The sequence below is a fragment of the Suncus etruscus genome, chromosome 4 (assembly GCF_024139225.1).
Source record: "Suncus etruscus isolate mSunEtr1 chromosome 4, mSunEtr1.pri.cur, whole genome shotgun sequence".
Classification (NCBI taxonomy): domain Eukaryota; kingdom Metazoa; phylum Chordata; class Mammalia; order Eulipotyphla; family Soricidae; genus Suncus; species Suncus etruscus.
Window position 1 is genome coordinate 148,546,301 of NC_064851.1, and position 15,307 is coordinate 148,561,607.

The 15,307-nt window shown below is 33.2% G+C and overlaps 1 protein-coding gene across 1 annotated transcript in view; it reads left to right on the plus strand.

Annotated features, from left to right (window-relative positions):
* Positions 1–15,307, plus strand: part of LOC126007258 (A disintegrin and metallopeptidase domain 3-like) — an 82,385-nt gene that overhangs the window by 15,070 nt on the left and 52,008 nt on the right. Inside the window, exons 3-7 of the mRNA XM_049772715.1 lie at positions 2,055–2,131; positions 3,032–3,206; positions 6,275–6,340; positions 11,441–11,512; positions 11,703–11,869. Of these exons, the coding sequence (XP_049628672.1) occupies positions 2,055–2,131; positions 3,032–3,206; positions 6,275–6,340; positions 11,441–11,512; positions 11,703–11,869 (557 nt within the window). The remainder of the gene's footprint in view (positions 1–2,054; positions 2,132–3,031; positions 3,207–6,274; positions 6,341–11,440; positions 11,513–11,702; positions 11,870–15,307) is intronic.

Below are 15,307 nucleotides of genomic sequence, written 5' to 3' on the forward strand. Positions count from 1 at the left end.
AGAGCATGTATGGAGCCTGTAGTTATTCCCATGACTGTATGCTTCAAGGGCGGTGAAATCTTGTATCTCTTAGGCCAATGGAATTAAATTTCCTTTTTAATCTCCCCAATATTTACTTACCTTTACAAAAGAGGTGGAAAAAAGAAAGCACTTTTTTCTGTCTTTCTTTTTTTTTTTTTTCGTTTTATTTCAGGCTCATGATTATTGCTTGGTTGTCTGTATTGCGATGGTGGTTTTTTAGGTTTTTTTTTTTTTGTCATTGTGGTTTTCTTTTGTTTTGTTTATCTATTCTTTTTTCTTAATTTTTGTATTTTTGGGGTTTTTTTGTGATTTTTCTTCCTTATCCCTCTCTTTTAAATTGATATTTATAACCCTCTAGATGGACCCCTCCCAGATTTTATTGTTTTTTATTTTTTTTGCTTTTTTTGGTTTTTTCTTGTTTGTATTTTTTTTTTGTTTTGATTTTTATTTCCCTTCAAACAGAACCACGTAACTTGAATCATCTTGTTCTGCCTCATAAATTGAGGGGGGATGGATAGTACAAGATGAAACAGTTGTATAAGCATTGAATAGAAAAAAATGATCAGTCTTAAACACCAAATCCAAAGCTAATGACAACAGAATCGATACCCATTCTACAACAAATTATGTCACTTATGGAATTGAACCATTGGAGTCTGCAGCTACATATGAACATATAATTTAATAAATTAATAAATAAAATTGTTTATAGAAATAAAATGAGATTAAATCAAATTAAGATTCTTTATTGCAAAGTAAGTGATTAATACACCCATAGACTGGTAGATAGTATTTTCTCACCACTAATCCTGCAGAGTTAATATCTAAAAATATACCCCTATAAAACTTAATGAATCAAAAAGGGGTTGGAGTGATAGCACAGCGGTAAGGCATTTGCCTTGCATGCAGCCAATACAGGACGGGCCCCGGTTCAAATCCCGGCATCCCATATGACGATCTCCCAAGCCTGCCAGGAGAGACTTCTGAGTACAGAGCCAGGAGTAACCCCCTGAGCACTGCTGGGAGTGAACAAAAAAAAGAAAAAGAATGTTAAAATGTTGAGAAGATATGTACAGGCATATCCTTAATAATATGCAGGTGGTCAATAAGTATATGGGGAAAATGGGTACCACCACTTCTTGAAAAAATGCAAATTAAACAACAGTAGAATAAAAGAGAGAGAAAAAACAACTAGTGCTGTTAGATTGAGTTAGAAAGGAAACATCATCCACTGTTGGAGGGATGTGAATGGGTTCATACACATTTGAGAATAATAGGGACACTTTTCAAAAAAGTAGTATTTGACCTTCCATATAATAAAGCAATTTCACTTATTGGTGTTTGCCTCAAGAGCCAAAAAGCATTGTTGTGAAAGTGCACTTATGCCCCTTAATTCATTGCAACACTATTCAAAAAAGCCAAATTCTGGAAACACTTTGGTGTTTAAGAGGTACTTAGGTAAAGAAATTATGGTTCATCTGTGTTTATTGAATCACTGTTTTTCTTAAAGAAAAGATAAAATCTTTTTCCACAACATGGGTGGAGCCCGAGGGTATCATGCTGAGAGAGGTGGATGATCTCTCATAGAGTCTACATAAAGAATCCCAGCAAATAATGAAAGCAACAGTACTGAGTTTACACAACTGATTTTTTCTAGTTAGTGGGGAAGGTGATTTGGACATTGATGGAGGCAAGAGGGCATGCTAGCGGTGAATGTTGTTTGGAATTGTCTATCTATAAAACCATTGTATGTGGTATTGTAAATAATTGCCCCTCAAAAAAATGGGCTATGGTAGAAAAAATAAAGCTTGTCAAAATTTGAAAATTAAGACATTATTAAGTTTAGGGGGATAATAGGAATTATTAGCAATGAACTATAAGTGGAAGAGATAGTAGACAGATAAAAAGGAAATATAATACTCGATCAATATTATGACAATTGCTAAATATGAATTTAAATTATGCCTTAATTTAATCTGTATAATACTAAAATAAATTTATTTATGAATAAATCTTCATGCAATCCTTCTTAGGATCATTGCTTTTATCAAGGATATGCTGCTGAGATTACTGAATCAGTTGTGACACTGAGCACTTGTTCAGGACTCAGGTAATTGTTTATTTCAGAATATCCATGATTGAAAATTTATTATGTTTTTCTGAACCTTTTGACAACTTTGGACTTTTTTAATCAAATTTGTTTGCTGTAAATCTTTTCTTGTACTAGTTGGTCCTCTGGTCTTGTGCTATGGTCCCCAATAAGTAATTTTTTATTTGTAACCCTCTTGCAATTACCTAATGGTGTCACAAATTGCCAAAAGGCTCCAGTTGATAAATACTGACTTAGTGTGTTTATTTAAAATTAAGAAGCTTCTTGAAGGGAACTGAGCAGTGGTTGGATCCTCCGGTGTGCCATATGGTCCCCCAAGCCAGGAGCGAATTCTGTGCGCATAGCCGGGAGTAACCCTTTAGCGTCACTGGGTGTGGCCCGAAAAATCAAACAAGCAAAAAAAAAAAAAGCCTCTTAAAGAAAAGAGTGAAGGTAACAAAATAGACTTCAGAGATGTTCTTTTTATATATTATTATGTTCTCTTGTTACTCTATTTTTCTGTTTTGTTTGTCTCCCAGACTGCTAGGTAGTCACAAAATACAGAAAAATCTTCCTCTAGTATAAATATTACATGTTTTTATTACAATAAAAGTACAAGTTATATACATTTTACTTGCTGCTGATTTATATTTTATTTAATTTGGGGGTGTACCTAAAATTACTAAGGGGTTACTCTCTACTATGCTCATGACTATGAGCATACTATACTCATCTATGACTATATTTCTGCATTCCGGGTGTAGCTCTTAAAATGACATGAGATGCTAGGGATGGAAGCATGGCATATCACATACTAAAAAATTAGTACATGATCCTCTATACTACCTATCTGGGCCATTATTTACATTTACATTATAGTCAATATTAATTACTTTTTTATTTTTATCTTAAAATATTCAGGGGACTATTTCAGCTGGAGAATGTCACTTATGGAATTGAACCATTGGAGTCTGCAGCTACATATGAACATATAATTTATCAAATAAATGATGATAAATTTGAATCTCACCTTTTAAAAGAAAAACATCACACCCAATTTATAGATCCATCCTATAAGATTATTGTAAAATCAGAAGTGAGTAATACCATTTATGAAATCTTTATTCTAATTTAAACTTATTTATATTGAAATCTGCTGCATTTTGTAAATTTAAACTAATTTTATAATAAATTTAAACTAAACATTTAAACTAATTATATTTAAACCTTTATAAGCATTTAAAATATACTTCACACTTATATACAATAACTATGTCAATGTAATAGATACATACTTGATAAAAATAAAGCAAATGACTATTGAAAGGGCTAAGATATAGTTCAATAGATAGATTATATGCCTTGTATATGCCAGGTCTTGGATTCAATACCCAGCACTGCTTAGTTTCCTAGTGTTCCATGGAGCACTAGTTTCTTTGAAAAATATATCATTTTAAGTTAAGTCAGAATTAAGCAATAAGAAATACTAGTAGATGAAAATCAAGAATAATTAAATCAAATTAAAGTAGCTTAAATAAAAATAATACAACTATAATGCATTCATATGAATTTCAGTTAACCTACAAAGAAAAATAAATAAGTATTTGCTGAAGTAATAGTCCAAGAGGTGAGGGAATAGAAAAGTAAAAGTCTGTATCAATAAATTTATGGTGACAGGGTCAAGAGGACCCATCTATGGTAGAAAGCTTGCCACAAAGGTAGGGGAGTGAAGTTAGTACAGAGAAGGAACCATAATGAAAATGATAGATGAAATGATCATTCTGAACATAAACTGAGTGCTCAAAGGAGATAAATTGATATGCATTTACTCCTTCAGTAATAATATTGCAAACTACAGCATCTAAGTTTGAATTCTACTGCCAGCTAGTGCTGAAATTTCAGTCTGTTCATGGACCTGCTCTAGTACTGATATTCCAGGCATGTCTGTCTGACTAAGGCACCTTAGCAGCAGAGGAATTCACTACCAGGCTAACTTGATCTTTGCTCTACATCTGGTTCTAGACAAAAATCCCAGTTTTCACTCAGCACATTTGAACTTTGTGTCATAATGCTGACGGATACATATGACTGTGAGTTGCATAGTCATTATCTTTTAAGTGTTTTTCCTTATTTTTTTATAATATATTTATTTAAGCACTAAGATTACAAATATATTTGTAGTTGGGTTTCAGTTGTTAAAAAGAACACCACCCATCCATGGTGGCTTTTGTATTCTGGTCACTGTTTCCTTTGAGGTGCAGAAGCTTCTCAGCTTAATATAGTCCCATATGTTTATCTCTGCTTCCACTTACTTGGACAGTGGTGTTTCCTCCTTGAAGATGTCTTTAGTCTCAATATCATGGATCATGGAGTGTTTTAACTATGTTTATTTCTATTTGCTTTATGGTTCCAGGTCTGATATCAAGGCCTTTAATCCATTTAGATTTATCTTTGTACATGGTGTTATTTGGAGGTCTGAGTTCACTTTTTTGCTTGTAGCTGAAAAGTTTACCCAACACCACTTGTTGAAGAGGCTTTCCTTGCTCCATTTTGCATTTCTTGACCCTTTATTAAAGATTAATTGATTGCATGTCTGGGGAACATTCTCTAAACACTAAGTGTCGCATGAATGAATGTGATGCAAATAAATCATAACACTAAATGCAAAATGTATGATAAAATAAAAATTATTAATTCTTAAGACAGGATTACCTTAAAAGGTCATATTCATATTATTTTACATATTAACATTTATGAAGATAAATGAAAGGATAAAACTGAATAGGTATAAAGAAAAATATTCTTTATAATTGGCAAAATGTCTAAATAACACTATCATCAAAGAGAAATGTTAATAATAATACATTTTTTTTGTTTGTTCTGGGGCTATACATGGCCATGCTAAGGGGTTACTCATTGCTCTGTACTTAGAAACAACTCCTGGTAACATTTCTACCATGTTGTACTGGTGAAGGGGGGGGGTGTTCTTTTTATGACTGAAACACAGTGACAATATATATGTAATCATGGTGCTTAAATAAAGAAAAACATTAAAAATTTAAATTAACAAACAAAAAAACTCCTAGCAGGCTCAGGATGCCCCATTCGATGTACTATTGCTTAAGCCCCATTAGAAATAATACATTTCTGGGGCCCGGAGAGATAGCACAGCGCTGTTTGCCTTGCAAGTAGCCAATCCAGGACCAAAGGTGGTTGGTTCAAATCCCGGTGTCCCATATGGTCCCCCGTGCCTGCCAGGAGCTATTTCTGAGCAGACAGCCAGGAGTAACCCCCTGAGCACCGCCAGGAGTGGCCCAAAAACAAAAACAAAAAAAAAAAAGAAAAAGAAAAAGAAATAATACATTTCTAAAATGGAGCAAGAGGCTAGAACATAAGCTTTATATGTCTTAGCACTAGATTCAATCCCCAGTCCCGATGGTGCTCCCTCCCATCCAGTTAATACCTGTAAGTAACTATCTGGAAATATCCCCCAAATGAAAATGACCCACAGAGTAGCAATACATTTAATGAATTACTAATAATCATATCAGCACAGGTGATTATAGTGTGTTAGATAGAAAGGACTAATTTCTGCAAATAAAAATGTTAATATAAACTTTTAGAACTGATTGTAAACTAGTGACAAAAAATATTTTGAGTTGAGTCACATAACTAATGATGTAAAATATTTTTATGCAAAATTTAGCTGTATAAATGTGTGTATATCTTAGTGCCAACTTGCAATTATAACTTAAATGCATTTTGTTAAGTATAAAACAAATTATTAATGTAAGTTATTAAAGGTTTACTATTTCTGATTCAAAAGCTACATTTTAAAAAAATAAATGGAAATTTTTAAAAGGCAAATGATGTTCTTATAGAAAGATTGTGCATTAAAGAAACATTAATAAATAAGAATTTATTGATAAATAAAAATTTTTGGATCCGAATAATATAGTATTAAATCTTCAGATGTGTTAATAAATTTATTAATTGGAATTTAACTCATGTCTATAATGACCATATTATTTGTATATATTAATTTTTATAATATGTATTTTTGTATTAAGCATGTCTCAACTTATAGTTATATGTACATATAATGTAAAATAATAATTCCAAAATATATTTTAATTATTTATTTTATCCATGTCAATTTCACAGAAAAATACAGATAATGCTCTAGTACATAGATTTATGAAAATAAAAATCATTATGGATAAATTCTTGGTAAGTAATAGTAAAATATTTTCTCATGTTATTTTTTAACTTTATTTATTTATTTATTTATTTATTTATTTATTTATTTATTTATTTATTTATTTATTTATTGGTTTTTGGCCACACCCAGTGGTGCTGAGGGGTCTCTCCTGGCCCTGCACTCAGAAATTGCTCCTGGCAGGCTTGGGGACCATATGGAATGCCAGAAATTGAACCAGGTCCCTCTCCAAATCAGCCGCATGCAAGACAAATGTCCTACCACTGTGCTATCTCTCCGGCCCCACATGTTATTTTTTATGTTTAAACTAAAATGGCAGATTTAAAATAGCAGATTACCTATGATATAGTTATGATTTTGCTGTTCAATAATTATTACTGAATAAAATAGAAATTTATCTAAGAATATTTCATCCAGATAAATTATCATTTAAATTGTATCATTCAAATTATAACATTCAATATGATATAAAATATTGCTGTGTCTTACAAGTTCTGTTGCTTATTACCTCATTCTCATTTGTTTCCAGAGATCTTTTAATTTCCTATTTGGTCCATTGGTTGTTCAGAAATGGGCTATTTAATTTCAATGTGTTTGAGTCATTTTCCAATTCTCTTAGTAATTAACTTCATAATCTGGGAAGATAGTTGATACAATTTATGTCCCCTTGATTTTATGGACCTATATCTTATGTGCCAGAATATGGTCTACCTTGGAGAATGCCCCACATGCATTGAAGAATAATATGTATTTAGCTTTGGGGATGAACATTCCTATATATATCCCTACTGATGCCTTCTCTTCCATATTTTCCCTCGAAGCCAGCAGTTCTTGCTGAATCTTAGTCTGTTTGATCTATAAATAAGTGATAGAGCAATGTTGAAGCCTCCAACTACTGTTGTTTTGATAGCCATATCCTTTGTGAAATCTATTAGCACTTGTTTTGTCTATTTTGTTGGTTCCTTCTTGGATGCATATATGTTTAGGAGTGTGACTTCTTTACTTGACTTTTATGAAGTGATCTTCTTGTAACTTTATTGAGCTTGAACTTTATGTTGTACATTAGCATGACCACCTCAGCCTTTTGAAAGGAATTGTTTGATTGAATGATTATCTTCTAAATTTTGACTTTGAGTCAGTATGAGTCTGAGAACTCATTAGTGAACTCACTGGAAATGGCCTTTGTTGTTGAGTTCAAATTTTCTTACTTGTAAGCTTTTCTTCCTAAATACTAATTCAATATTGTGATGATGTGTTATTCTAACTATGCATTTTTTAGGTTTTTTTTTTAGCTTGATCTATTGTATTTCTGAGGGTTTTTTTGGTTAGTTTTTCATTTTAATTTCTGGTCTTTGTGATTTCTTTATTTCCCCTAATGAATATAGCTGAGGGTTTGCAAATATTACTCTTTCAGATGATAGTTTTTGATTTTATTAGCTCTTTATACTGATTTTTGAGTATTATTTTCATTCTTTATTGGTGCATATATTTTACTTAATTCCTTTTGACTATCGTGAAATTCATATCTACATATTATTATTTTACTTAGCTTGAATTCAACACCTCCCAACCATTCTTTTTTAATATTTTTATTTAAACACCTTGGTTACCAACATGATTGTAGTTGGGTTTTAGTCATATAAGATGACACCCCCCTCATCACCAGTGTAATATTCCCATCACCAATGCCCCAAATATTCCTTCTCCCCTCCCCGCCCACACCTGTGCTCTAGACAGGCTTTATATTTCTCTCATATATTCTCATTGTTAGGATAGTTCTCAATGTAGTTATTTTTCTAACTAAACTCATCACTCTTTGTGGTGAGGTCCATGAGGTGGGCTGTAACTCCAGCCATCCTCTCTTTTGTCTCTGAAAATTGCTGAGAAATGTCTTTCGTTTTTCTTAAAATGAGTGAGACCATTCTCCGTCTCTCTCTCTCTCTCTCTCTCTCTCTCTCTCTCTCTCTCTCTCTCTGACTTACTTCACTCAGCATAATAGATTCCATGTACATCCATGTATAGGAAAATTTCATGACTTCATCTCTCCTGACGACTGCATAATATTTCATTGTGTATATATACCAAAGTTTCTTTAGCCATTCATATATTGAAGGGCATTTTGGTTGTTTCCAGAGTCTTGCTATGTTAAATAGTGCTGCAATAAATACAGGTGTAAGGAAGGGGTTTTTATATTGTATTTTTGTGTTCCCCAGGTATATTCCTAGGAGTGGTATAGCTGGTTCATATGGGAGCTCAATTTCCAGTTTTTGGAGGAATCTCCATATCCCTCTCCAGAAAGGTTGAACTAGTCAGCATTCCCACCAGCAGTGGATGAGTTCCTTTCTTGCCGCATCCCCACTAACACTGCTTGTTCTCATTCTTTGTGATGTATACTAATCTCTGTGGTGTGAGGTGGTACATCATAGTTGTTTTGATTAGCATCTCCCTGATGATTAGTGATGTGGAGCATTTTTTCATGTGCCTTATGGCCATTTGTATTTCTTCTTTATCAAAGTGTCTGTCCATTTCTTCTCCCCATTTTTTGATGGGATTAGATGTTTTTTCTTGTAAAGTTCTGTCATTGTATATTTTGGATATTAGCCCCTTATATGATGGGTATTGGATGAATAGTTTTTCTCACTCAGTGGGTGGCTCTTGTATCCTGGGCACTATTTTCTTCGAGGTGCAGAAGCTTCTTACCTTAATATATTCCCATCTGTTAATCTCTGCTTTCACTTGCTTGGAGAGTGCAGTTTCCTCCTTGAAGATGCCTTTAATCGCAATGTCATGGAGTGTTTTACCTACGTGTTGTTCTATATACCTTATGATTTCAGGTCTGATATAGAGGTCTTTAATCCATTTGGATTTTACCTTCATACATGATGTTAGCTGGAGATCTAAGTTCACTTTTTTGCAAGTGGCTAGCCAGTTGTGCCAACACCACTTGTTGAAGAGGCTTTCTTTGCTCCATTTAGGATTTCTTGCTCCTTTATCAAAGATTATATAATTGTATGTCTAAGGAACATTCTCTGAGTATTCAAGTCTACTCCACTGATCTGAGGGCCTGTCTTTATTCCAATACCATGCTGTTTTGATAACTAATGCTTTGTAGTAATGTTTAAAGTTGGGGAAAGTGATGCCATTCATATTCTTTTTTTCCCAATAATTGTTTTGGCTATTCTAGGGTGTTTATTGTTCCAAATGAATTTCAAATGTGCCTGATCCACTTCTTTGAAGAATGTCATGGGTATCTTTAGAGGGATCACATTAAATCTGTACAATGCTTTGGGGAGTATTGCCATTTTAATGATAATCCTGCCAATCCATGAGCAGGGTATGTGTTTCCATTTTCGTATTTCTTGGAGCAGAGTTTTATAGTTTTCTTTGTATAGGTCCTTCACATCTTTAGTCAAGTTGTTTCCAAGATATTTAAGTTTGTGTGTCACTAATGTGAATGGGGTTGTTTTCTTAATGTCCATTTCTTCCCTATTATTATTGGTGTATAGAAATGCCATTGATTTTTGTTTGTTAATTTTGTAGACTGCCACCTTGCTATATGAGTCTATTGTTTCTAGAAGCTTTTTGGTAGAGTCTTTAGGGTTTTCTAAATAGAGTATCATGTCATCGCAAACAGTAAGAGCTTGACTTCTTCCTTTCCTATCTGGATTCCCTTGATATCTTTTTCTTGCCTGATTGCTACAGCAAGTACTTCCAGTGCTATGTTGAATAGGGGTGGTGAGAGAGGACAGCCTTGCCTTGTGCCAGAATTAAGAGGGAAGGTTTTTAGTTTTTCTCCATTGAGGATAATATTTGCCACTGGCTTGTGGCAGATGGCCTTAACTATATTGAGAAAGGTTCCTTTCATTCCCATCTTGCTGAGAGTTTCGATCAAGAATGGGTGTTGAACCTTATTAAATGCTTTCTCTGCGTCTATTGATATGATCATGTGATTTTGTTGTTGTTGTTGTTGATGTTTTGTAATATGTTGATAGATTTACAGATGTTAAACATCCTTGCATTCCTGGGATGAAACCTACTTGATCATAATGAATGATCTTTTTTTTGGGGGGGGGGCCCACACCTGTTTGGTGCTCAGGTGTTACTCCTGGCTAAGCGCTCAAAAATTGCCCTGGCTTGGGGGGACCATATGGGACACCAGGGGATCCAACCATGATCCTTCCTTGGCTAGCGCTTGCAAGGCAGACACCTTACCTCTAGTGCCACTTCGTCAGCCCCATAATGATCTTCTTGATGAGGCTTACTATGAATACGTCCCCAAACCAATATATATATATTTTGGGGGGGGACCCACTTAGTGATGTTCATAAGTTTTCCCAGTTATTCACTCAGGAATTACTCATGCCAATCATATGTGGGATCATACGTAGTATCAAGTATCTAAACTGGATTGGCTGTTCTTAAGGCAAGCACTTACACACTGTATTTCTCTCCAGACCCGGATCTGCAATGTCTTTATTATTTTATAAAAATTATATATAAATATATCTAATCATATATATATAATATGATATTATATATAGCAATATGTCTAATATACAGATATCAATATATCTATTTAATATAGATTTTAACAATAGATCTTAATATATTGTATTAATATTATATATCATATAATATATAATTATGTATAATATATGCTATTATATATTAAGATATAATACATTTAATATATTATAATATTTCATATATTATATATCACAAACTAAATTTTATCTTATTTAGAGATTATTGACAACATTATTCACTAGGTTTACAGAATGCACCATTTTCCCAGAATATATATTTCTGTAATTTTTTTGGATGCAAAGAAAGTATGCTGGATTAATATAAAGTGTATAGTTGGAGGTTTAAGTACTGGAGCTTATCTATATAATTTATCAATAATTGGAATATTTTTCTCATTAATTTCTGTATTTATATAATTTGTGACCATTTTATTTTTATATTTAATATTCCTAATTTACTAAGTAGTTGACAAATTTTAATTCTATTTTTCACTTTAATATTTCAATATTTTATATTAACTTTACATTCACATAGATGGTAATTTTTTACTTTTCACTAGTAATTAGGAAAATATCTTCTTTCAGTATGACTATATGGGCTCTGAAGTGACAGTTGCAACTGAGAACATTGTCAATATATTTAGTCTTATCAACACTGTGAGTATTGATGTTGCTTAACATATTTATCAATTCAGAAATATAAATTGGATGTGTTTTATATAAAAGAAAATATACTTTTAATTATTTTGGCAACCTAGATATCATCTCCAAGAATATTAAATTTGTTAGATATTATAATAATTAATAATAATAATAATAATTATGTATCATGTATTTCTGTTTGCAGATGTTTTCCCAGTTTAAATTGACTGTTTTCCTATCTTCATTGGAAATTTGGTCTGATAAAAATTGGATTCTAGGCGATGGAGATTCTGGTGAAATACTACAAATATTTGATTCCTGGAAAGATAAATATTTGCCTCACAGATCCTATGAAATTACATATTTATTAATGTATGAGTTTTAATTATATTAATATAATGTTAATATCTTTGTAATATAAATATTAAGATATTTTAAATTTATTTTTACAACAAATTACAAAATATTTTGTGAATATTTTTATTATTTTTATATAAACTATTTAAGCACCATAGTTACAAACATGATTGTAGTTGGGTTTCAATCATTAACAGAACACCCTTGTGTGAATATTGTGTTGCTCAAGTGAACAACAAAAGCAACCCCAAAACTATATTATATGAGACACTAATTTATAATAGCTAATTATCTCCTCAGAATGAACTGTTTATATATTTGAAAGTAATATTATTTAAAATTTAGAAAGTGGTGGATTAGGTGTTAGATATAGTTTAGATTTCTTTTTTTATTGCAATCTTTATTTAAGTACCATAATTACAAGCATGATTATAGTTGGATTTCATTCATAAACAGAGCACCCCCCCTTCACCAGTGAAACATTCCCACCACCAATGCCCCCAATCTCCCTCCTCCTCCTCCCCTGCCTGTATTCAATAGTCTTTCTACTTCTCTCATTCATTAACATTGTCATGCTAGTTGTTAGTGTAGTTATTTCCCTATCAGCATTCACCACTCTTTTGGTGAGCTGTATATTGTGAGCAGGTCTTCTGGCACTTAATTCTATTGTCTCTGGAATTATTACAATAATGTCTTCCTTTTTTTTTTTTTTTTTTTTGGTTTTTGGGCCATACCCGGTGACGCTCAGGGGTTACTCCTGACTATGCGCTCAGAAGTCGCTCCTGGCTTGGGGGACCATATGGGACCCGGGGTATTGAACTGCGGTCCGTTTTAGGCTAGCGCTGGCAAGGCAGACACCTTACCTCTAGTGCCACCGCACTGGCCCGTCTTCAATTTTTTTAAACCCATAAATGAATGAGACTATTCTGTAATATCTCTCTCCCCCTGACTTATTTCACTCAGCATAATAGATTCCATGTATAGCCATGATTAGGAAAATTTCTTGACTTCATCTTTCCTGACAGTTACATAATATTTCATTGTGTATACATGCCACAGTTTCTTTTTATCCTCTTGATTTTATGAAGGTATTTTTATGTGCCAGCATGTGGTCTATCCTGTAGAATGACCCATGTACACTGGAGAAAATGTGTATGCAGGTTTCTGGGAATGGAGTGTCCTATATATATCTACTAGACCTCTTTCTTCCATTTCTCTTTTCAGGGTTAGTATATTTTTGTTGGGTTTCAGTCTGTTTGATCTACCAAGTATTAACAGGGCTGTGTTAGGTCTCCCACAATTATTGTGTTATTATTGATATCCTCTTTCAAATTTGTCAATAATTGTATTAGATATTTTGCTGGTCTCTCATTGGGTGTGTATATGTTTAGTAGTGTGATTTTTCCTGTTGCACATATCCCTTGATTAGTACTAAGTGTTCATCTTTGTTTCTTACAACTTTTTTGAGTCTAAAATTTGTGTCATCTGATATTAATATAGCCACCCCAGCTTTTTTTTTATTTCTATTTTGATCATATTGGCTTACATATCTTTCACAGTAGTATTTTAGGTACATATTAACATTGAATCAAGGGAATACCCATCACGAAATTTGTCTTCCCCACTTCCCCATTCTCTTCCTGCAACCCATATCCCCCACCATCACCCCCCGGGCTGCTAGAGTAGGTCGTCTTCTCTTTGTCTAGTGTACTATTAGTGATCATATATCTGTTTGGTCCTGGTATCCTCCCTTGTTTTCCCCTCTATTTGAGAGGTGGAGCTCGATAAATCGAGTTAATGTGGTTTCGTTTGAAGAAAAGAAAAACAATAGAAAGGAGTAAAAAAATAAGAAAAAATAAAAATTTAAAAAATCAAATAAGCTGAAAATGGTGGAGTCCTTCTATAGGCTTTTGATGTCAGTTTGAGTGAGGACATGAAAAAGGTAATTGAAACACCACATCAATACAGAAAGGAATATCAAATTAACACCCAGTGAGCACTACAGCAATAAAGATAAACACCACACAATAGTCTCGGTTCTGAAATCAAACCATGCCGGAGTACAAAAACAAAGAGAAAGATAAAATAAAATAAAATAAAATAAAATAAAATAAAATAAAATAAAATAAAATAAAATAAAATTGGAGACATCAATTTCAATATCTTCACCAAAATAAAGATGTCAATAAAAATTGATCAATCAATAAATATATATGTGGAAAAATGATTATTTGTGCTTTTTTTTTTATCCTGCACAGGCACAGTAACTATTGGGGATATTATAGAGGAAATTCCCTTGGCTTAGGAGATACATGGTTTCTCCACCCCTGAAGTATACTGTCATGGGATTAACTATAGATGCCTTGCATGATAATTTACTCTCCCCTCGGTGCTTTTTTGGTGTATAGAAGACTTCTGCTTCATCATGGATAGTAAAATTGGACCTCTGTATCTAGAGATCTTGGTGTCTGTACAGCTCAAGGAATGGAGCTTATGATGAAGTCTTTCTTTGTGGTTCTAGCAGTTCTGCTTCTTCTGTGTCGTTTTAATCCATCTTCTATAGTTGGTGGTCTTGGTCATTATGTTGCTCCTAGCATGGAGCCTGGGCCACCCCAGCTTTTTTAAAGGTGTTGTTTGTTTGGATGATTTTCTTTAAGCCTTTGATTTTGAGTTTATGTTTGTTCCAATTATTCAGGTGTGTTTCTTGTAGGTAGCAGAAGGTTGGATTTATCTTAATGATCCATTTAGCCACTCTGCATCTTTTAACTGGTGCATTTAGTCCATTGACATTGAGAGAGATGATTGTCATAGGATTTAATGTCATCTTTGTGTATAAGTTTGGCATGTCTGTTGGTCTGTCTTGTCTTAAAGTAGACCTTTAAGCTTTGCTTTTAAGACTGGTTTTGCATCTGTAAAGTTTCTGAACTGTTGCTTATACTTGAAGCTGTGTATCCTTCCTTCAAATAAGAACATGAGTTGGGCTGGGTGCAGTATACTAGATGAAGCATCCATTTCATTCAGTCTTGTCACAATATCCCAACACTGGCCTTGAGAGTTTCTTGTGACATGTCTGCAATAAATCTTAAGGATGCTTTTTTAAATGTAATTTCCCTTTTTAATCTTGTTGCTTTTAGTATTCTATCTCTATCTGTGGGATTCGTCATTGTGACTAATGTATCTTGGGGTGCTTTTCTTCAGTTCTCTTTTAGCTGGTACTCTTCATGTATGTAGGATTTGGTTGCATGCAATTTTTAGTTCTGGGAGTCTCTCTGTGTTGATGTCTTTGCTGTTGATTCTTCCTGGGGATCTTCTTCCTTGGCCTCTAGACTCCAGTGATTCTTATGTTATTTCTATTGTTTATCAAAGACTTCTATTTTCATCTCTTCACATTCTTTGTATACTTTTTATTGTCTGATTGTTTGCCTTAAGGTTCTTTTCCAATCTCTTCCGCTG